This window comes from Nannospalax galili, unplaced genomic scaffold, assembly GCF_000622305.1.
Source record: "Nannospalax galili isolate Female #2095 unplaced genomic scaffold, S.galili_v1.0 scaffold66, whole genome shotgun sequence".
NCBI classification, from domain to species: domain Eukaryota; kingdom Metazoa; phylum Chordata; class Mammalia; order Rodentia; family Spalacidae; genus Nannospalax; species Nannospalax galili.
Genome location: NW_008356058.1, coordinates 1,477,751 through 1,501,359, shown reverse-complemented (window position 1 = coordinate 1,501,359; position 23,609 = coordinate 1,477,751). Strand labels below are relative to the sequence as shown.

The window sequence follows — 23,609 nt, the reverse complement described above, 5'->3', positions numbered from 1 at the left end:
GCCCTCTTCTGCCCACCTTCCTGCTTTAGCCAAGAAGATGCCTAGGGACAAAAAAGATAGGGGAATAAGTGCCAATTTCCTGTGAGTATTTGGATGCTCTTCCTCTCCTGTATTCCATCCTTTCATGATTGATTGAGGGGCAGAAGCCACAATCATTCATATGGCCAGCAGAGGCCCTGTCTGATTCCCGTGTAAGAAAACACTTTGTTCTAGTCTGGGGACTCTGCACAATAGCCTAGAGGCTTTGCCAGGTACTCTCTCTGACACCCTTGTTTAGTCACATTAGTATACCCCCTAGAGCTCCATTGTGGCTCTGTTCCATGATGGGAAGCACCACAGGAAGTCTATAGGGACAGGTCCTAAGCCAGCGAATTCTTTCTATAGAAAACAAGAAAAATGCCCATGAACACATTGCCTTTTTTGGAAGAAGAGCTGTCCTGAAATAGTTGGAAGGCCTTCCTGCAGTTCCTATTCAGGCTTTAGTGACCATCGATAGCCTGCCCATCGCCTCTACCTTATGCTGCCCTACTCTGTGAATCTTTCCGGCACCTCCAGGAAATCTGTCTTGGAGGAGCTGGTTGGAAGGAGCAGGAAACAGAGGTAGCCTGATGTAAGGGGTCTGGACATACCAGCCAGAAGAGACAGCCTGCTTTGACTTACCTTCTAAATCACAATGTTGACCAGCTAGTCTTGCCATGTGCTGCCTGGACCTAGCACATTTGTCCCTTATGTTAATTCTATAGTAATGTTTCTACAGTTTCAAACTGCTCAAGCTGAGTCGTACAGCCCTAACAAAAGCACTCAGCTTCTTGGCAGAACGCTTGTCATCATATTGTATCGTCTGCTTGCTGCCTTTGACTGTCTTCCTGTCATGCTTTCTTAGGTGCTTTTGCTCCAGTGCATGTTGGCACATGTGTACATACAGAGGCAGCACGTGTATACACAAGCATGTGCACACAAAGACACAAACACACAGGCTGGCACTCTCCAGCCATGGTCTCTTTCTTTTATGTTTTCACACCCTCTGTCTTTTTGTCTGAATGGCTCTTCATCTAACTCACTCCCACTCTCTACTGCAGCTCTGTCTGGCCTCCAGTCACTTCTATCAGCTTTCCTTGATTTTTTTTTTTCAGTACCATATGCATACTGCTATTAAATATCACCCTGAATTCAATTTTTATTTGCCTGTCATGCAGTTTCTCCTATGAGCTACGAGCTCCTCCTCCTCCTCCTCTTCCTCCTCCCTTCCCTCCTCCTCTTCTTGCTCCTCCTCTTTTCTTCCTCTTTCTCCTCCTGCTCTTCCTTCTCCTTCTCCTTTTCCTCCTCCTCTTCTTGTTCATTTGTTTCTTGTTTCTTTGAAACAGGATCTCCCTATGTAGGCTCAGGCTGACCTTGAACTTTTGATCCTCCTGTATCAACCTCCCAAGTACTGAGATTACAGTTGTGTGCCACCGCATCTGGCTTGCTATGGGCTTCCTAAGGGCAGGGTGTGTGTCTTACTGGTCACTGGTCGTGGCAAGTATTCAGTGTTTGCTGAAAAAAGTAAACAGCCCTGACTGATGCTGACATGTCCACATCTACTTTGTTCTGTTTTTCTTTCTTTTAAACAATACTTGGAAGAAGTAGAAAAAAAGAAAGAAAGAAAGAAAAGTCATATAAGAAACAATACTTTCCCTATCATGTTTTCTGCTTTGCCTCAATTTCTCTTACAGGTACCCTTCCACTCCCTTTCTAACTCTGTCCAATAAAGTGACTGAAGATTCTAGAACTGTCTACCCAGAAGCAAAACCACTTGGGCTAGGAATTCAGGTACAGTACCGGCAATCAGAAAGGGCAGGGGGAATTTGTGGAATTTGGAATTTTGGAATTTGTGGAAACTAACTTTCAGAGCTTATGAACCTTTCCTGGTTCCTTAACTTCAGTTTCCAAATGCAGTTTGCTTCCCACTAGCTCAGATCATGTACATTCAGAGAAGGGCAAGAATTTGGAGACCCAGCTGGACACTGCTGAAGACTGGCCTGCCCAACCCTGAGCACAGAGAAGAATGCTGTGGGGTAAGGATCCTTGATCCAGACAAACTTGACTCACACCCTGCTGAGAGCAAGGCCCTAATCCAGGGGGTGCTAGGGAAGTGACAGCTCAGCCCATCTGCCTGGTGACATGGTCACACAGATGAGGCATCTGTTCTCCATCCAGCCACGCCTCCACCCACATTGGATGCCTTTATTGACACTATCTCATTAGAGAGCAGCAGAGGCCTAAAGAGACTAATTACTAGGACAGTTAGGGTCCCAGAGAACTGTGATGAGTGTCAATTATCCATCTGAAACATCTGGCAGGATTGAAAGCCTCAAATAAGACACATTTTATTCCTGGCCAAATGACTCACCCAAGAACCCCCCATTTCCTCCCAGGCCCCCCTCCCCCTTCCCCACTTCCCTTCCAGCTCCAAGTTAGAGAAGGAGAACAGGGAATAAGCAAAAGGCAGCATGCAAGGCCAAGGTCTGAGAAGACTGTTGCATTAGAGCTCCATCAGCAAGGAAAGACAAGCCTGTGGCAGGAGCCCAGAACTGGACTCTTCCCGGTACAGGTCCATTAGTGCCACTGCAAAGACCAGTTAAACTCGTGCAAGTGGAGCGACTCAAGGAGGATGTGACATCATTGGGGATGGGGTTAATCTAAACTGATGCCCAGCCACTCAAGGTCAGGGAGGGGTCCTTCTAGATTGCTTCCAGAGGTAAGCTTAGAAAAGATGGCATGTAGGCAGAAGGTGAAGAGATCTACATACCCCATTACCACCAAGGCATCAGCTGCCTGAGAAGTAAACATACCAACCTTTCCAAGGGGTCAGGGCTGTAGTTTTCACTTCTAAAAAAAATTAAAAATAAGCCACTGTTAAGGCAGAAAGCAGCTAGAGGTGCTCAATTTGCCCTCAGATGGTCTTAGGAACAAGGTGATGCTCTGCGTTGAAGAGATTCCCCCGGCCTCTTAGACCTGAGTCTTGCTGTACTAACCATTGCCCAGCACTCACAATCCCCCTTCAGTTTTCTAGCTGGAAGTGAACTGGAGGCCAAGGAAGTGTACGAATGACTGTTAGAGCGGACCACAGATGGAAGCAGCTCCTAATCCTCCACCTAATCTTAGCAGGAGATGCTCTATACCTTTGCAGTCTAAGCTGTCGTGTCAAAATCTCTTTGTAGAGCAACATTCTTTCTTTCTTTAGATTATCTTCTAATTTGATGAATTCTTTCGGCCTTAGGAATAAAGTTGGCTGACACAGAAAAATTTATACTACAGCAATATGAGCGCAGGTAGCTGTGCTACGTATGAAATGTGAAAGTTGGACTTAAATTCGGAAACACTGTTGAGTGAGCTCTTAGATGGTGGAGGAGCCTCGACCTTTGATATATTTGACTTCAAGATGGCCTCTTGGGCTTCTTCTCTCTGGGGCCACCTGAGACAGTGACATTTGCTGGGAGCCCCTATAAAAATTATGGCTACTCTGTAGACTGGATTGTGAAAGACTCCCATTTCCCCGTAGCAAGCTCTTAGAGAAACACACAGAAAGCGTCTGCAACTTTTCTGTGGATAGCAGAAGGCTTGTCTGGCTTGATTTATAATGATCATTCATCTTTTAAACCCCTCTTTAGCTAAGGGCCTGCATAGTTGCTCACCTGGATACAGGGAGGGTATGAAATGACATGAGAGTGTTGTACATTGAAAAGTCTATTGTCTCTGTGCATAAGTCCTCACAATTAGAAAGAAAACAGTCTTAGATGCAGTGCATCCTAAATGCAACTACAGTGCTTGCTTGCAGTCAGATACATACATAGCTATGCTTCAAGCTCTCAAGCTGTTCTTTAAAGGCACCAAACCTATGAGAAGTTCCTGATGTAAGTGGATGTTAGCAGCCCCACAATGTCCTGTTGAAGATACAAAGATGTGAAAGGTGATCAAATGCGTTGTCATTGAAGGAAATGCTGATATAAAGCCAGGATGGGAGAGGAAAGCCAGGTGTGATGGTCCCATATGCTCTGTGCAGTTGGCAAGGACAGTCCCTTGGAGTGTTCACTGGGCTATTGAAACAGCCCAGCTAAGGAGGGGCCGGTTGTGCCAAGAAGGAAGGAGCCCTGAAGAAAGGACAACTTGGGGAGAATTTGAGGGATAACGAAGACATACAACTTTTTGGTCTCCAAACCACAAACAAACAAAGCAAATGTGAGATATCTTGTGTGGGGGAGGGGGAGAGGATCATCCACAGAGTGATGGGTGTGCTAGTTCAGACTGGGCTACAGGAAGGACAGAAGTAAGCTTCCATGTCATGGGGGACAATCAGAAAGAGGAGGAAGCTGAAGGCACACATTCCTGCTTTAGGTGCTAAAGCAAATATCTGGAAACAACTTCAGCTTAATTGTCCCCACTCGCACTTACCCCTGAACTCCTAGCACACACTATGTGAAAGAAGGCCAACTCTTTAGCATCCACAAAAGTAGAGAACAATTTGACACCTGTCCCTGGTCTTATCTAGAACCCAGTGTTTTGGGTCTTTTCTGCACTGCAATATTTCAGCCTTTCCCGTTAAAGATCAGGTTTGCCACCCTTGCTGAGCAGCACATGGGGGGGGGGAATGCAGGTGTGGTGTTCTTTATATAGGCAGTAGGCCATTAAAATTGCCTTTGTTCTAGAATTAAGAGGAGATGTAAGAATTTCAACACCATCACTTCTGTCATGGTGACTTGCTATACTTGTATCTGTACAGGGAATCTTGTGAAAGTTCTAAAGTCAATAGTAACCATATGATCTGTCTTTGAGTGGCATCTTGGCTATCAAGAAAAGAAATAATCCCTAGAAATTCAAACTTTTTCTTCAACAAGGCCTTGATTAAGATTTCCCTGACCTCTTTGCTAGTGATGTATTAATACAAAGCCAGGCAGGGTGTGGGAGGAGAGAAAGAAAAAAGAAGGTAGAGAGGGAAGCAGGAAGATAGAAGAAAGAAGGTAGGAAGGAATGGAGACAGGGAAGGGAATGGGAAGAAGAGAAAAATATGTGAAAATGGAAACAAAAACTAAAAGGAAAAAGAGCCCCTTTACTTAAACTTTTAGTCTCCTGGTCAGGCAATATTCAATGTCTCTGCTTAATCCAGAAGGGTTTATTCAGCCAGCAAAGCAAATACTCATAACTGAATCTAAGTACTCACGATTGGTCTCTCATTCTCACAGACAGAGAAGGGCTTGTTGAGAATAAATGTTCATTCAACAATTCCAGAAAGAAGGTAAGAGATTATTATTGTTGTTGTTTTTCCACATACACGTCATAGAAATGCTAACTGTTTAATTCCTTGGTAGGCTGGCTTAATTAACTATCTTGAATTCTCTACGGGAAGAACTGATGATCTTTTCTGTCTCATTTGCTTCTTTCTGATACTCAGAGTGTACTCAGATTGCCCATTCTTTACACTGCTTTAATGGCTGCTATGAGCTTCACAAGCATTAATCAGTCAACTTTACTTAGCCCTATGATACCATCAAATCTGAGAAGATCAAAAACAGAGGAGAGGGCCAGTGGATAGAAAAGGAGCTGCTGAGCTTGCAGTGTAGGCCCCACACTTCTGCCTGTGTAGACACTCTGTGAGGGATGATGGCACAGCCTGGAGTCCTTATGTATCACTGTGAGAATCCTCCACCACCAAATATTAATACTCGAAGGTGACATGTAATCTGTTGTGTTTGCAAAAGGGAAGCAGAGAAATATGTCAAGAGAGGCGAAAAGTGCTGAGGAGGAATGAAATTCTCTTATCAAAAACCTTCTAGTCCATCCAGTTATTAGGCAGCAAAGTAGCTTTGAACTTCTCTTAAAGCCAAGTGCTCATTGTCAGTAGAGACCCATACATTTCTATAAATCTTTTTGGTGTTCCTCTGATAAGATGAACATCACTTGGAGGTACTCTCTGAGAAAACAGGTAACTCTTCTGGTCTATTGGACACTAGCCAAGGCAAGGGAAAAGGAACACAGTTGAAATAAGTGAATGTGTTCAAGGGCAATGTCTGCTTCTTCTAAAATACTCCTAGTTGCACAATAGAGTCCAGTGGCTATCCTGAAGGCCTCATGAATCTGTCAGAATATTCCAGATATCTATAGTCTATGACTTCTGCCTTGCCTTTCACCCAATGATAAGGATGTTAAAATTAGGGGATAAGCAGAGACTAGGAGTAGGAGTATGAAGTGGGCACGTGGGCATAGAGATACTTTAACACAGATTGAAAAGAGGTTCGTGAGACATCACAGCTCTGCTCAGCAATTGGACCCTGACAATATTTTCTCCTGCTCCTAGTCTTTTGCTCAGTCAGCAGGAATAGAGACCTGTTCTTGTTTGTCACACGCATGGCATTTTTGTGAGGAGATGGTTCTCCATTGTTTGACTATAACTCCAATTAAGCATTTCTTGTTAGGAATAATTACCTGACTGTCAAACGCTCCTATTTCCTTTAAGAATGAAGTTCTAGGAGTCAGAATTAGTTTAATAACTTCTGAAAGCATCATGGTAACACCTATTCCTTCTACCATTGACGTTAATGCTTTTCTAATCCTCTTTATTTTAGATCTGTGAAGGTGCCTCATTGGGGATTCAAAAGCAGAAGTTACATCACAAGCTGAGTCTGAATATGTTCACTAACTCTCCTCCTTCTTATTTCTTTATTTCATTTTTCTGTTCCTGGTTCATCACCATGGTGCTATGCATCACTAAGGTGAATAATGCAGCCCTGCCTCTTTTCATGATAAAAACATTTTTCCTCATCTGTCACATAGCTCCTCTGTACTTTATTTCTTTCTATCTTTTACTCTGCCTCCCAGATCTAATGCTGTTCTAATGCTGTGTCCACACAGTCAGAATGTAAATGGATGAATAGGATGGGTATAGGGGAAGGGGTGGGAAGAAGGAGGTCAGAAGATTAGGTTGTGGGGAAGGAAAGTCACTTCTCTCATTAACTTTTCAGATTTCTTCCCAGTGGGCTCAGTTGGGTCAAAACTGGTGTTAAAGACTGGGTATGTAGCTCAGTGGTAAATCACTTGCATAGCCTGTAATATATCGTGGGTTCAATCTCCAGCTAGGCAAAACAGATAGACAAGCAAACAACAAACATACAAAATCAGAATTGTCCCCTAGAGGAGGACAATGACATGTGGCAAAACTTTGTTGTACTTGTAACATGTCACTCACACTGGCTGGTGGACCTGAGGGAAATGGGAAGGGACACAGAGTGTCCACAGCATGGTAGGAGCTATAGAAGTCATACATGTGCAGGAGCTCAGAGTGGAAGAGGAGGCCAAAAGCCTGGTGAGAAGAGATCGAGAAAAAAAAAGGAGGTAGTAGTGGATGGAATGTGTCCCTTACAGAGGAGGAAGTCTTTGTCTTTCAGCCATTATCTGGAAATTTAAAATGTGCCCAACTGGCTTCAAAGCCTTTTAAAATGTATTTATAGATGGACTTGGAACTCAATAGGGTAGATTATACTTTATAAAAGAAGATATTGAGTCCAAATAAGATTTTGTGATTTATTTAAGAACTGAGACCTCTTAAAGGTCAGCTGTGAGATGGTTCTTTGGTACCCTGCCCGAGATCATTACTTCCTGCATAGGCCTTTTTTGGAGAACCTTGTGGACCAGATGATGGTGGCTTGTTTCATGGATCATTTGAGCCTCCACGAACATGTGTTTGAGTCTGTTGCTGAGGGGCACTGAGTAGAGCACTTCTTACGAAAAGTGATAACCTGCCATTGGCTATCACTGAGGTTAGTGGTTGTACTGTCTTCCTATCAGTTCAGATTTATTCTTTCAAATCTTATCCTTATGCTGGTTTCTGTATTTGATATTTTAATGATGTTTTATTTGCCTTCCCACTCTTAGCCCTCCTAGGTGGTATGGGAAAGAGATGATCAGAATAAAATCTACCATGGAATTTCACCAGGTCCCAAGAACCTCCTTTAATAGCCTTCCACTTCCACAGTTTTAAGCAACTTTACTGCTAAGAATGTCAGGAAATCCACAGCAGGGAAAGGGAGAGGATGAGGGCTCTGGGATTGAGGAGAGGGGAGAGCAAACATAAGGCAAGGGAGATACTGACCTTGCAACAAAGTTGAGCTTGTAGGCTCATTTAGTTCTAAATCGGGTGGGGGCCATACAGGAGAGAAAAATGAAAACAAACACATAGATTATATACAGTATCTATATATGTTTCATATATAGTTTGTATACTGCATTTCACAAGCATTTCTTGGGGAATGGATAAATAACACAAGACACAAAAACCAAAGCAAAAGGACAAGGTACAGCAAAAGAAACATTGAAAGGCCTTTGATTCCTCTCCTGGATGGGATGATGGAGAAATAAGGTGGTGAGTCACTGCATGTATTTCCCAGTGCAGATGGATTCACACTTAGCTTATGCAAAGCCTCTTCCCAGGTGAGAGTTCCCTTCCACATCCTTATCCCGTTATCATACCATTGGAGGCTATGTGCAGGAATTTCTGATCCCATGGTACCATGATCAGAATAAGAACCCCCTGAAACCACTGTGATTCAGAAATCCACTGCCAGCTCTGTAGGCCCAGAGATCAGGTGCTCAGAGCCTTATTGGTTCGTAATGGGAAGATCTACCTACTCACTTTGGACTTAAGTCTCCTGAGATATAATCACCATTGGAATCCTTATACCAAAATTCCTCACTTTTCAGTACGACGTGGTTTATGTGTAAGTTGATGACAAAAATGACAATAATACACTGCTTTCTGCAGTGGTCCTGGAGAATGAACTGCATTACCGATGTTGTATATTCACAAAAAGTAAATGCTGCTGTCCAATCTGTGGTAGACTATTTGATGGAATTTAGTGAAAATGACATGGACCATGCCCTAATAAATTGGTATTTGTCAAAGAACCTCATTGATAATGAGCCTCACTAATGAGCTAGGAACCACAACAATGCCTGGTCGAAGTCCAGCTTGAGCTGAGGGGTTGAAAATGCTCTCCTTAAACATTAGCGAAGTTTTACTAGTTTTATGGAATGATGGTACCCATGTAGCATTTCTGTGATGGGCTCCTCAGGAATAGTCTCTCTAATAACACTAACAAATGAAATTCGTTTCTGTTTGACTAATTTGAAGCTGATACAGGTTTGCAGCTCTCTCCTAGAGATTCCCATGATATGGTTCTGAGAACTCCTTCATTAAAGAATATCCCCAGTGTATTCCATTCATCTTTGGTTAGCCCAGTTTTTAATTCATTTTCAAAGGTTCTTTATAATGGTTGCTTTAGAGAACCCTAGACTCCATAATGCTGTCAATGAAGAGGATGTCCCAAAGGAGGGGCAGGGTGAGTGCTATCTGACTAGTGGTGGGAGGGGAAGGGGAGACAAAGTTATAATTGCCACACACAGGTCTACTGACAAGAGCATACTTATGACCCAGGCATCATTGATTTTCTTGTCACAAATGCCAGTTATTTTACTTTTAAGAGTCTTCTGCTTCTTCCTGTCCTCATCCTGAGATAGCTTAAGGGAAGAGGGCTGGAGAGTTAGACAGCAGCAATTATGACAGTGGCAAAGCCATTTCATACCTCCAAATCAGAACAGAGAGGAGCTGGAAGGAGGAGGAAGACTATTTACAAGTATGAGCAGGGCTGTGGCCACAGAGCAGGATGTGAGAAGGCACTGAGGGAAAGAGTGTGGACAAGTCTTGGATATGTAGGCAAGTGAGGATGGGATTGCTTCTTTCTAATCCTGGCCCTCTGTGCATGCTGACAGGTACCTGCCGACATCCCAAATGGCCTGACAAATGAGAGGGGCACTTAAAATTATCTCTGTGTTGTGAGAGATGCCAGGCAGATCAATCACTCTAATCACAGCCTGCCCCCTTCTGAGTTGTTTGCTCTGGGATCAAGGATGGCCTTTCCTTTCCCAGATCTCTCAGATAAAGCTGGGCTATGTTTCACATGCTGATCAAGAAGCTGAGAGGATGTGATGTAGAAGTATAGATGGCAGCATGGAACATTACACTGGCACCAAGGACACATGGTAGGGCAGAGGGGAGGGTGGAGCCCTTGAGAGTATGGTATTGCTTAGGAATTTTCAGAAAAACCATAATTTATGTTTGTGGTTTTGCATTCTGTCTCTACCACATTTGGGTATATTTTTTAAGTTTTATTTATTATTTTTATTTTATGAGTATTGCCTGTATGTATGTAAGTGCACCCAGGTTGTGTTGTTCAATGCCCAGAAAGGTCAGAAGAGGGTGCCAGATTCCCTGGAACTGGAATTACAGGATGGTTATTAGCCTCCCTGTGGATGCTCTCGGATCCTCTGTAAGAGCAACCAGTGCTGTTAACTGCTGAGCCGTCTCTCAGATTTGTTTCTACAACACAGAGTTGGAGAAACTGATTAGAAAATTCTATAATCCCTGAACTTGGTGGGGTATGGAGAAACGTGCTCAAGAGCCAGTCAGAAATCAATGGCTTAGCCTGTAGGGACTATCTGCATTCATTAAGACTTTAAAGCCATTGCTAGACATCTGGAATCCTTCCTGAGGACAGACAGGTACAGGGACTCACTCCCGCACAGACACTGCTCACAGGGCATGGGAGTCCAGGTGTCTCCGAGAATCTTGCTTCCTGCTTCTGCCACCAATACAGTGCCAGGTTTGAAATGAAGACAGAATAATTTGCTTTATACAGTTAGTCCTTCAATAACGAATTCCGGAATGAATGCATGAATAACTGTATGACACTTTTCAAAATGATGATATGGATGGACAAATGTCTTCACTAGCTCAGCACAAATAGGAAATCTGGAAAATCCCATTCTGTCTTCTTTATCTATTTCTCTCTGAAATGCATATTATTAAAAATTCCAAGGCCCATGATTCTGCTCTTATGAATGTAATTCAGTTTCTCTTATGTTCCAGTGGCTGGAAGAAAGTTTCAGAGAAGGGAACATGTTAGATTAACCCAGTGAGCAAAGGATTGAAATTGTAAATGCTCTTCTATGGGTTCTTAACTACTTTGTCCAATTATAATCCTTGATTCAGTTTCGGAGACATCACTGAAGGAAAAGAAAAGTTACCATTTTCAGGACGTTTGTCATTTTAGAATGAAATGAATATTCCTTTCCATTTTTCTTTTTCCATTTCTGATTTTTTTTCATATCTGCATGAGTCAGTTCTCTCTCCCCCCCTCCCCTTCTTTCACTCGCCCTGCCTAGCTCACTTTTGCTTCTCTTCTTCCATATTCTCATCCCTCCATCAACCCTTCCCCACTTGACACTTCCTGGGTGCCCAGCTCAGGGCAGAGTCTCACCAAATAGCATGATGCTGGCATTAGTGTGGCCCAACTTGTTGGAGGCCACACACGTGTAGTTCCCGTAGTCATGTTCAGAGACATTGAAAAAGATGAGTTTTGAGAGGAAAGGTCTGTTTTCCACTTTGACTCCCTTCTTTCCTTCAATCAGTCTAAGACAAACAAGAGACAAAAAGGGAGTTGGGGGAGGGGAAGAAAGGAGATGGTCAATTTCTCTCATGGGAAAGAATTAGATTCTAGAATTAATGACATTTTCATTGCCCCCCACCACACCTTCATGACCATATTCATTCTACTCAATGATACCATAGGTTCACATAGGATGACACGTGCCCTTGTATTTCTCTGTTTTGGTATGTGAGTCTGAAGACACTCCAGTTGGGTTATCTACCTCCTTATACTCAGATTTAAGTCCTCTAAAAGCAGGCACATCCCTTTACCTTTGTTTTGTAACCCTGTCAGTCACAGAACAACAGCTTGTACTAGCCGTGTGACACGTAGAACAGTATTGTTAATGCAGGAGGTGCTCAGAAGTATGTACTTGTCTGGTTCCAATGATGGTGATAATGAAGACTCTGATGGTGATGGGTGATGGCAATGAAAACTCAAGCTTAAACAGGAACAACCAGAATAGTTTGAAAGAACAGTTTTTCAACACCTGGGCAATGCAATTCCTTCTTAAGTGCTCAAGGCATTCTATAGATAAGACTTCTGTTTTTTGGGATGTGAAGAGGGGAGAATAACTAGAGAACATTTTCACATCATGAGATGCTGAAGAACTTAAGAAGAGTGATCTGGCCCAGAGTATCTTAGAGATCAATCTGGGACAATCTTCCTAAGTAATCCATCATGGCAAGTCAGTATTCCACAGGGCTTGTGTTGATGGTATTGGTTGAAATGGTCTCTAAAGCAATGCCATGGGGTTAAGGAAGTAGGATAGACATGCTTATATTATAGGACCATATATTTCATGTAGAGTTGTCAAGGAGGAAGTGGCTGAAGAGTTCACTGGGGTCATTTAGGAGGATGCCAGCAATAATTCCTGTTACAATCAGGGGTCTACATAGGAACTTTAGACCAGTTCTCTTCCTTTGGAAAGGTTGATGTCATATCTCAGGAAAAGCATAAGTTGGTCTTTAACTTTTCCTAAACACTTAGTATTCCTTGCTCATAAGCTGATTCTGTGCTATAGAAAAGAGAAGACGATCCAGGACAAAAAAGCCTTCATCCTGAAGGATCACAGGGGACATGGAGAAAACCATCTATTGTTTGTTTAGGACCTGACTAGTGTAAGGCCTACGCAGAGTAAAAAGGCAGGTGGGTACACTAAGAAGCAGGTGCAGAGGACACACATTGGGGCAAAGAACTAGTGTGAGAATCCTCAACTGGACAGAGACAGTATTCAGAAGAGCAAGGCAAGAGAACAATGAGAAAATGCTTTGCTGATTTTGAAATGTAACTCAGTATATGGCATTTCTCTGAAGTCAGACAAGAGGACTCTTGTCTGCTCCTGGGTCACTATATGTTCTTGGCATAGAAAGCAGCTGATTTGTCAATGTCAAAAGGTTCATTTTATGGTTTTACAGGATGACACTCTTGAGCAGGAAAGAGAGAGGAAATTTTGGCTCAGGGTCTCAGCTAATGTTAGCTACCAGGGAGGTCGGTTGGTCCATTCAAAGGACTTTCCTTCCTTTGTATTATATAGTTTCCTCTGGGTATCTACCTTCCTTTCTCAAAAGCTAGGGGCAGTAGACTGGTCTACACTATAGTACTCATTGAAAAGCTCCTTGGCACTGTGGAATGGCATGAGGCACCCTTCTACTGGACCAGAAGCCACATTTCTGTCTCCAGCTTGTTATATAGAAGCTGATCCAGTGGGGGATGCTGTCCAAGGGAGGCTCAGGAAGCTGCCATACGGTGAGGAGGCTTCTGTGAGCTGGTCATGGGTATGGATCCCATTTGCTGGTTTGACAGTGTTTGTGGAATGGGAAGGGAAGTCTTCACATCAGAACGAAGCTGTGAATTAGATTTTGGTTCCATAGTGGGAAGAGGCTTACCCAAAGCAGATTCCTACTTGACAGCTAAGAAATATCTTTAGCTAAACACAGTGCAGGGTGGCCGGCAGCACTTTGCAGCACTTCACACTCCTGGGATGACACATATCCCCCCTTCTCAGGCACTCACACATTCCCTACTGCTATCAGCCTTCAGTTTCTTAATGAAGCTGTAGATATTTCAGTGGCTACTGTTCCTCTTAGGTGGGTGAAGTTTTCTGAGAATAGAATTCCATTTCTTCTCCCTTTGACTGACAGCAGACATAGGAGCAGGCAGTGAAATGGCACTAGAATGAAGTCCCCAAAGATTTGTAACTTAAACTTCTAGAAAACTGCCTGTCTTCTCCACAAAGACTCCTCCCATTTGCTCCTGAATTCTTCTCATGTCAGTGGAAACAGAATGGACCTCAGGAGTCATTTTCTGAGACAGATGTCATATTCTCCCTGAGACCTGAGACCAAAGTTGCCTGGCAGTCTCAGAGGCACAGACAAGAAAAGTTGTGGCAAGGACCATGTGGTAGAAATAAATGTTCTTGTCAAGCTGAGAGCTGAGAAGACAGAGAAACACATTCAATGGGAGGACACTGGAAATGAAGACATGAGCACATGGGTAAATGGACAGAGAACAAAATCAACGGGTAGGAGCAGAGGAGAAGCTGGGAAAGGAATCTAAAGGAGGTCACAAATCTGCCTGAGCCAGGGTCTCTCAGCCAGTACTGGAGTGATGCTGATGTCTTCCTTTTCCTCTGGGGTAAATGATGACATTGATGATAGCCCCTCCTCTGACCAAGCAAGAGGACAGCTCGCTTCCTTTGCTTGAACATGGGCCATTTTGCTGTATTTTATTCATGTGTTTTGATAGCTTGATTTTGTGTTATATTACTTGCTTTTATCTCATCAGAGATTTGAATAACAGGATACAGCCGATTCATTTTCATAAAGAGCTAGGTTGTGTTCAAGAACTGAGGCTGGAGCTCAACAGTTCTTTGTGAGTGAGAGAGAATGTGTGTGTGTGGGGGGTTGTGGGTATGTATGTGTACTTTAGATCTTGGACCTTTGCGCCTCTGTTTCTCTTTAGAAAAATGAGAAGGGTAGTAGAAAAGAAGGATGTCTGAGTTTGTGAGAGAAGGAAACAGCCAGTTCTATCTCTTGTCTCTCTGTGAGTTTGCTTGCTTCTTTCTGTCTCAGTTCTATAAAGTGGGTGGTAGATGACACTGTACTTTACTGGAGGCTGCCAGGATGTATCCTAACAATTCCCAAACACTGCTCCTCACTGGATCTTATGATGAAATAACTTGTTTCTAAAAAATTGAGTTATTGACTGAGAAACTAGAAGAACTTGAAAGGCCTTATTGGCTGCTTGAATAACATAAACCACAATGCAGTGAGTGCAGTCCATGTAGTATGATACTGCTTTGATGGAATTTCTCTCACTGCTCTTTCTCTAATTTTCTTCTTTGTTTTCCCTCCTCAGCCTCTCAGCCTCTTTCACTCTTTGCTTCTCCACCCACAAATGCCACAAGACTTTGTAGCATCTCTAGCACCACCACCTCTGCTTTTATGAAAATATTCTGAGCACAGACAGGGCTTACACATTTATTTGTTGTTCATCCACCTTAAAATAGCTCTTTGATAGCAGTAATTGCCATGTTGCCTGGCTGTACTGAGCAGCTGACCCCTGAGCTGACATGCAATTTGATAACTCCTCAAAATGATCATCTTCAGTGACTCACAACAAATGTCTCTGTGATGGCTACAACAATGTGAAGGAAGGGGACAGTCCAGACTCTTTATTCTTACAGAGAAAGAACAAGCTGGGCATAAAGGGAAGGTACAAGTGGGTCAGGGACCCTCACACAGCACTGCTGATAACCTCAGGAAGGGAAGGGAAAACCTGTGGGGTTCTGCTAACTTGGGAGCCCCTCCCAGAGGCTGGAGAGGGTTTCTTATACTTCATATGAGCCTGGGAATGTGTTAAAAATAGCTTCAGGTAGAACACATTCTCAATATTTTATTTATTTATTTATTTTTATGTGTATGAGTGTATTGCCTGCATGTAAGTGCCATGTCATACAGTGCCTGTGGAGGTCAGAAGAGGGTGTCGTATCCCCTGAAATGAAGTTAAGATGGTTGTTAGGTGCTGGGAATTGAACCCAGGTCCTTTGAAAGAGCAATCAGTGCTCTTAAGCTCTAAGTCAATTCTCTAGACCCCCAAACACATTATTTTCATGGTCTGTAAAAAAAAAAAATCACTAACCTTACAATGCTGTTGGTGACTTTTGTGATTTTTGTTTGGTTAAATTGTATTATCCTTTTGGTTGGCAAGTGATAATTCTGAAGATAGCATTGAGAACCTAGCTGAACTTTTTTTAGTGTTAAGAAAAAGCTTTTTCACTCATCATACCCCTATAGGATGTCTGGAAAGAATTTTGCAGGGATTCAGTTGCAACCATCAGCAGTCAGGAACCTGCAGAGGAAATTCGTAAGGAGAGGGAAAATCTACCTTTTGTCGTCCTTGAACCACTGGAATTCTGCAGAAGGAACTGCTGAGGCTTCACACTGAAGTGTCCCCTTCTGCCCCACGGGGACACCTGTACCCTTAGCTTCTGAAATGTATGGTGGATCTGTAGAAACAAGATGTTTGTGCCATTTAAGAATGCATCTTAAACTGAAAAGGCCTGCCCCATTCATGGGTTTTGTTTCTTATTCTCTGTCCTACTTATCCTTGTGTACCCTGTCAAGTTGCTGTACAGATTATTCTAGAGAATGCAAACATTGTTGATGCTGTTCTAAAGAAAGGATTCATCTTTCAGCATGTGCTGCCTCCTTTCTCTGTACTGAGGTGGAATGGCTAGCAGTTGAGGCACAATGATTGTTTGAGTTTTTTAGTTTTTCCTAAGATGATGCTAACCTTTTAGCCTTACACTCCATGGGATGATGATCACCACCTTTAATCAGCTTTACAGAGTTTCTGCATACCAGGTTCTTGCCAAAGTGTACAAATTTGAACTATTCAATTCGATCATAATCTCAGTTATAAGTAATAATATCCACAGAGAATTGCCTGAAAGATATACAGACAAGTCTTTCCTGTGGGCATTCTAAAATGGAATCTGAACCAAGTCAAGCCAAGCTAAACCTCCTTGCATGGTTTCCATCTATATGAAGCCTCCACTCAGTTACCTGTGGCATTCCAGCAGTTTGCATGGATGTGCATTATACAAACAGCCATGCTGAACATACTGTTCTGCTTGATGTAAGGGCATGGTGTGTGCTATGTTGACTGTATCACAATGTGTCAATTTACACAGACCCTGGAAACCATTTTTCCTAGGTAATGGCACCAAGAAAAGAAAGTGTCTCCCAAGAAAAGAACATGCTTTTATCTTACAGGTGATGCACATCTTAGGGCAGAATTTTTTTTTCTTTGCTTTAGCAGTGCAAAGACAGATTGTGGATATAAACCCAGATGATTTCCTCCTAACTTATTAATTTCTGTAATAGATTTTTCATTTGCTCCCATTTTTTCTTTTTTTTTTTAAGTTCATTGTCATCAACTGTAAAGAATCTTAAGTCCATTTAAAAATAGAGTTAAAATTACAAAAAAATGTGAAAGCATTGTTAGATCTGCTTTGCTACTTAAAGTGCATATTACCTAGATTCAAATTGATAGACAATATCCTTTACATATCCTATCCTGCCCATGTTGACAGGGGAAGAGTTCTATGCTGATGGTCTAGTTCTTGAGTTTTGTTCTAAGAGAAAATCTCAGAAAGTCACAGGAAACCTAGTTAATGCATATAACAAGGGACCCGGAGGGGAAAGCGTGCATGATGGGTACATAATTCATGTAGGTCAGTGTCAGAGAGAATTTAAAAGGTTGCTAAAAGGAGAATGAAGGAACCATACCAGTGGCCTTTACATTTTTTGGGTTCTATATCCATTAGTCAAGTTCAAATTTTGAGACATATCCTCTGAAAATCTGTACTTATGTCTACTTACATTCAAATTATTTCTGTATTCCACATATATCGGCGCCTCTATTGGAAGATACAATGGCCACAGTGTTCACAGTTGTAATATTTGTTCCATATATTCCAGCACAGTTTTCTCTGTCCTACTGGAAATATCTGGTTTGGAAGGCAGTCAGTGGATCACGAGAGTAAATTATGAGAAAACTTTGGGTAAAGTATGCATTTAATGGCATTTATTGATTTTTCTGGCCATGCATTTCAGGTGGACATTATATAAATTTATTCTCAGCTGCTTTAAAAAAAATCTGACAACTCTAACATAGTATCAAAACCCATGACTTTAGAATTGTTGTTCTTGCAAACAGAGCAGCAGAAATGATGCTGGGTCTTTTTCCTGTCACTCTGCTGGCAAGCTTGTCGCTGCTGCCGTATCGATGGCAGTCCGGCCTCACTCACTGGTAGGGTGGGGGTTGGCAAGGCCACTCACAGTTCACGGTGACCTTCACTCTCCGTACCACTGGTGCTGCCACGTCGTTGGAGGCACTGCACTCATAGTCCCCTGACTGCTCCCGTGTGATGCCCTGAATTTCCAAGTACTCGTCTTCACTCACGAAGCCAACAGCTGCAGAGGAAAGAGTGAAGTATAGTAAAATGGGAGAAAAAGGCCAAAAGCATATACTGGAAAACAAAGTATGAACTGGTTACATCTGGAGAACTGTCCCCCTTGTAAGTTCAAATTCTTAGCAGCTATGCAGACTCTCCCTCCCCCATTTTTCTTATGCCTTTCATACCCCCCCTTTTCCTTGGCTCCCCGGTGGTCCCACTGCAATGTTTGTGCTCCTACTAAACTAAGCATGAGTGCAGAGAATTAACTGGTTCTCCATAAGTGATTAATAATTTTGACATTTACACTGCTGGGATCTTACCACGTGGTCCGCTCTGGAATTGGAGCAGGCACCTTAACTCTTTCTGACCTCTAAGGCATCATTTACAGTGAGCCTGGGATGCTGAGATGTGGACTGCAAGTTTGGGCATGAGTCAACTGAAGATGCTGCACAAGCAGCCAACATGCGTGCACACACACACACACACACACACACACACACACACACACACAGGAGCCACATCATCAGTGAAACACTCATATAGTAAATGCGTCTTTGTCTTCACATTAGAAAATCAGCCAGATAGGGAAAGTTCAATTTTCTAAACATCAAGTTCCTGGAGCTCTTACATATAAAACCTGACCAACCTTGGGACCCTATATGTGATGTCTAACTGTATACAAGCTAAGCAGAAAGTAAAGAGTAAGAGGATGTGCAAATCTTTCCCCATCATTTAATCATTCAGAGATTTGATTTGATTTCTTTAGCAAAAATTTATGAATAATTATCAGACCATTCTTATACTATAATCCACACATGGTATCTGGTCATGAGCATTCAATTATCCAAAGACTGAGGCTTTGTTTTAATCTTTGTTCTTGAGACATGGTCTCATATACTCCAAGCTGGCTTCAAACTCACTATGTTGTCTAGACTGTGAACTCCTGATCCTCCTGTCACCATCTCCTATGTGCCAGGATTACAGGCTACTACATGTGCTAAGTCCAAGACATTTAAGCCTAGGGAATAGGTTTCCAAGTTCTCTCTCAGAGTTGTCCTGAGCTTTAGTTTCCTTGTCAATAGAAAATAAGGAGCAAAAATGCTTTTTATATTCTGGGATTATCTTCCCTTTTCTGTTTAATGGAGATAATTGGAAAGAAAATATCCTAAGCCAAGAGGGACAACAAACTAAAATTAAGATTATCCTTAGAAACTGAGAAACACTTTTCCAGGTATAATACACATAATAGACCTAACACCTCACAGAGTTACTTAGAGCAACAAATAAAATGTATATAGCACATGAAAGCATTTGAAAGCTCATATGCTACCCACTTGGTGATGAAGTTAATCCTATAAATTTCTAGGAACCACAGATGGGGTTGGAATGAAGCTACATTCACATGGATGGCCTCAGAAATGGAAAGTGGATACTTTTCAAAAAATATATTTTATGGAGCTGGAGAGATGGCTCAGCAGTTACGAGCACTGACTGCTCTTGCAGAGGACCTGGGTTCAATTCCCATCACCTGTGGCTACGAACCATCTTTAACTCCAGTTCCAGGGGAATCTGAAGCCCTCTTCTGACCTCTGTGGCATTGCACGACATGGGTGCACTCACATACATGCAGGCAATACACTCATACACATAAATAATAAATAAAATATTTAAAATATATATTTATTATTTTTATTTTATGTGTATGAGTGTATTGCCTGCATGGGTAAAACAGTGCACCCATACTGTGTAATGCCTGTGGAGGTCAGAAGAGGGTGTTGGATCCCCTGGAATTGGAGTTGGGCAATTTTAAGCTGCTATGTCATGTGGCTTATGGGAATCAAACTCGGGTCCTTTGCAAGAGCAGTCAGTGCTCATAACCGCTGAGCCATCTCTCCAGTTTCTGAAAAGGGACTCTTGTATCTAACTCCTAACACCTCCCAAATGCCCCAAGTTTCTATGGACCCACAGCATAAAACTGGTAACTCTAAGAAGAGACACATGTGGCATGTAAGCTGCAGCTGCACATACCAGTGTTGTCATCGTTCCTACCATGACAATGGTAACAATAGCAACAGCAACAACAATAATAGCAACAAAAAGAAAAAAACCCAAAATGATCCCCACCATCTTGCAATGGAGGCATTACTGTCCAACGTACTGCAACTCTGAGCATGCTAAGTTCATGCCACCATCCAGCCATGCTTTGAACCAGAGCACTTCCTCACATGTATTCATGACATAGAACCTGCACCACGTAGTTACAGAAACTCTCCTCATTATGTGTGGAGAAGAGATGAAGACGAATATCTACTGTAACAAGCATAACAGAGCCATCTAATTCACGAGAAGAAGCAAGGACGCGCTCGTAAGCAGAAAACAGGACCCACAGTCCAGCACAGAAAGCGAACTATCTACCTGAACTCATACAGACTCACAGCACCAACCTGAAAGAAACTTTTCATTGTTGCAGTATTACTGCTTTATAGTAATACACATCTTCAGGGCAAAAATACCAGCCTTGTTCTGAGGAAAGGTAGAGGAACTAAGAAGTTCAAGTAAAGAAATTATGATTCCTCTTTCGCGGATGTTGTTTATTTACTATCAACTCCAGGCTTACATTTGTCAGATTTTTTTCACGCTAGAATGCTGTAATTACTGTGCAAAGCATCTCAGAGACCAGTGTCACACTTAATATTCCCATTAATTTTAAATGGTAGTCCGTGGTACATACGTGTGGTAAATGGTGTCATATTTTAATTAGGCTTGCCCTACACCATCTGAAATTAATAATAGCTTGAATTACCAGTGTAATTTATAAATTAACAGTGCCTCAGCATTAGGAAATAAATTAGCTCTGGACAGCTGTTTCTGGATTGAGCTCTGATGTCACAGCAATGACTGATGAAACTTTAGGTTTTGGGGGCCAGGTGGCAAACCTCTAAGACAGAGAAACAAAAAGACACAGGCTATTTTGGCTACTTGTTCTCTCCAACTCAAGCCTATGCACCTTCTAATTCCACCATCCGTGTATGTATGCGCCATGTGAACACACTGAGATCTGCAGAGGCCAGGCTGGGATGAACTTGTTCTACAGATATCCCAAAGGAAGAGTCCTTTGGGGGACTGAAGTTATAAACTAAAATTCAAGTTTATAACTGCTATGGTCATCAACATCAAGAATTCAGCACTTTCTCAGCAGGGAAGAAGTGGTATGAATGCAGGTGAAATTTCCTGTGTTCCTGCCGGGTTAGCTATAAAGAAGGAATTGGATGACAAGATTTGAAGGAGGCACATGGTCTCTACTGATCCAGATATTTACTATCCTCGGGTATATGAAAACAAATAAGACTTTGTTTTACTATCGTAGGCTCCTCAGACAAAGTGTAGAATCATTGAGAAAACACCTAACTTCATTGAGCTTAATGTGTACATTTAGTGACTAAATTAGGCAAAACCTGTGAAAAGTTGTTCATATGTAAAATGAGCTTTATAAATTTTACTTTTCATTGTTATTACGTTCACCTTTCACATAGTAGACATTTTTCTTTATTAGAGCTCCCAATGATAAAACCAAAAAAAGCTGAGAACTGGACACACAGGAAGCTAAACTCTGAGCCACCAGGAATGATGCTCCTATTGGTTCCGCTTATAACAGTTGAACAAAAACTGAAATAAAGTTTTAGAGTTTAAAAAAAAATCAAGGAACAGTTTCCTATAATAGTATTTGTGCTCTGTCTATGAGTTCATCAATGCTTTATCACTAGTGTGAGGATCTTAGAATATTGGAGGGGAAAAACAAAAACAATTTAACCGAACACTTTTTTAAAATTGGTACAGGCCTCTTAAGAGGGAAGGAAGAAAGCCACTTGATAAAACCCTATGGAAAGAAGCCCTTTGTGGTCAATAGCTTCTCATTTATAAGTTGGCTTTCTCTTCAAAAGAAAATGCATCCTTGGGTAAAAATGATACTCATCTTCCTAAAATACTGCCTTCTTCATGGAACTGTAAGTGGCTTCCTGTTTTCTTCAAGATCAAATACACATGCTGGTGCCTTACTATCAAAAACTTCTGGAATGGAGCCCATCTACACATCTGAGAGGTTTGAATGAGGTGTCCCCCATTGGCTCAAGTACTTGAACACTTGCTCAGCTGATGCTGTTTTGGGAAGGTCGTGGAACCCTAGGAGGTGCAGTCTTGCCCCTAAAGCAGGGCTCTGGGGATGGGATTTGAGAATTCAGAATCCTGTCCCGTTTCTAGTATCACTCGATCAGTTTCCTGTGCCTGCTTGAAAATGTGAACACTCAGCTTTCTGCTCCAGCTGCCTCCTGTCAGGTCTCCCTGTCATGATGGACTCTTTATCCCTTAGGAATCATAAGCCAAATTCTTTTTTTCTGTAACTGGCCTTGGTCATGGTGTTTTATGATAGCAACAAAAATTAACCAATACATCATCTTTGTAAAGAGCAGCAGTTTGGAATCACACAAACTAGTTCTGTGCCTTCTAGCTTCGTGGTACAGTGAGTGAGCTCACTTCTCTGCACTGCCATTTCTTCTGCACAACTCACAATGTTACATGCTTCCAGTGCTGCCGTGAGGCAGGTGCTGTGGGGATAGTGAGAGGCTGAGATAAGTTCTCTGTAGCCAACAGCCACTATAATCAATGCTATTATCCCCTAATGCTACCAGGACTGTTCTTTTTTAAGATAAATTGTTATTTATTTGTGTGTGTGTGTGTGTGTGTGTGTGTGTGTGTATGTGTGTGTTTGCGCACACGCAAGCGCCCACACACATTCGTGGTAGCCAATGAGTCCAGAAGAGGGTGTCATATCCCGTGAAGCTAAAGTTATAGGCATTTGCGAATTACCCTATGTGGTGCTGGAAACCAAACGAGTCTTCTGCAAGAGCAATACATGCTGCTAACCACTGAGTCATCTCTCCAGCCCCATGACTCTCCTTTAGAATATTTCTTGAGTGTATATGTGTGTTATATGTATGTGTATGTGTGTTTGTAGGTGTGTAGGCAGGTGCATGTGAACATGTGCATATGTATGTGGAGAATAGAAGCTGACATAGGTGACGTCCTCAGTCGCTCTCTCCCTTATACATTGACGTAGGGTCTCTCACTGAATCCAGGGCTTGTGGATTCTAGTTAGTCTAGCTATCCATCTTGCTTCTGGGGTCCATTGTCTCTGCCTCTGACACTTTTCTAGCTTTTATGTGAGTACAGGAGATATGAACTCTGTCCTCACTAGCACATTTCAAGCACTTTATCCACTGAGCCATCTCTTCAGTCCTACTACAGTGACTCTTAAGTAAGCTCTGCTACTTTTCATCTTGGACAAATATGATGATCCCATCTTCACAGGCTGTTCTTATCACATGTCTGCCTAAGTAACTCACAGTCACATTCCAAGTTCTAACTTGTCCATGAAAATGATCTAATTTGGGATGAAGGCCATCCACCAAAAAAAGATGCTTAAAACCTATCATTCAGCCAGGGGTGGTGGCGCACGCCTTTAATCCCAGCACTCAGGAAGCAGAGGCAGGCGGATCTATGTGAGTTCAAGGCCAGCCTGGTCTACATAGTGAGTTCCAGGACAGCTGGGGCTACAGAGTGATACTGTCTCAAAA

General features: G+C 42.3%; 1 protein-coding gene across 3 annotated transcripts in view; it reads right to left on the bottom strand.

Moving 5' to 3' along the window:
• The window catches only part of Ntm (neurotrimin), a 1,074,128-nt gene that overhangs the window by 3,700 nt on the left and 1,046,819 nt on the right, over window positions 1-23,609 (bottom strand). Inside the window, exons 5-9 of one of the 3 annotated variants that reach the window (XM_008854166.2) lie at window positions 17,861-17,995; window positions 15,903-16,023; window positions 11,346-11,497; window positions 8,123-8,158; window positions 2,836-2,868 (exon numbers count right to left, since the gene is read on the bottom strand). In XM_008854166.2, coding sequence (XP_008852388.1) covers window positions 2,836-2,868; window positions 8,123-8,158; window positions 11,346-11,497; window positions 15,903-16,023; window positions 17,861-17,995 — 477 coding nt within the window. The remainder of the gene's footprint in view (window positions 1-2,835; window positions 2,869-8,122; window positions 8,159-11,345; window positions 11,498-15,902; window positions 16,024-17,860; window positions 17,996-23,609) is intronic. The other 2 variants (XM_008854168.2, XM_008854170.2) reach the window with 2 other exon arrangements.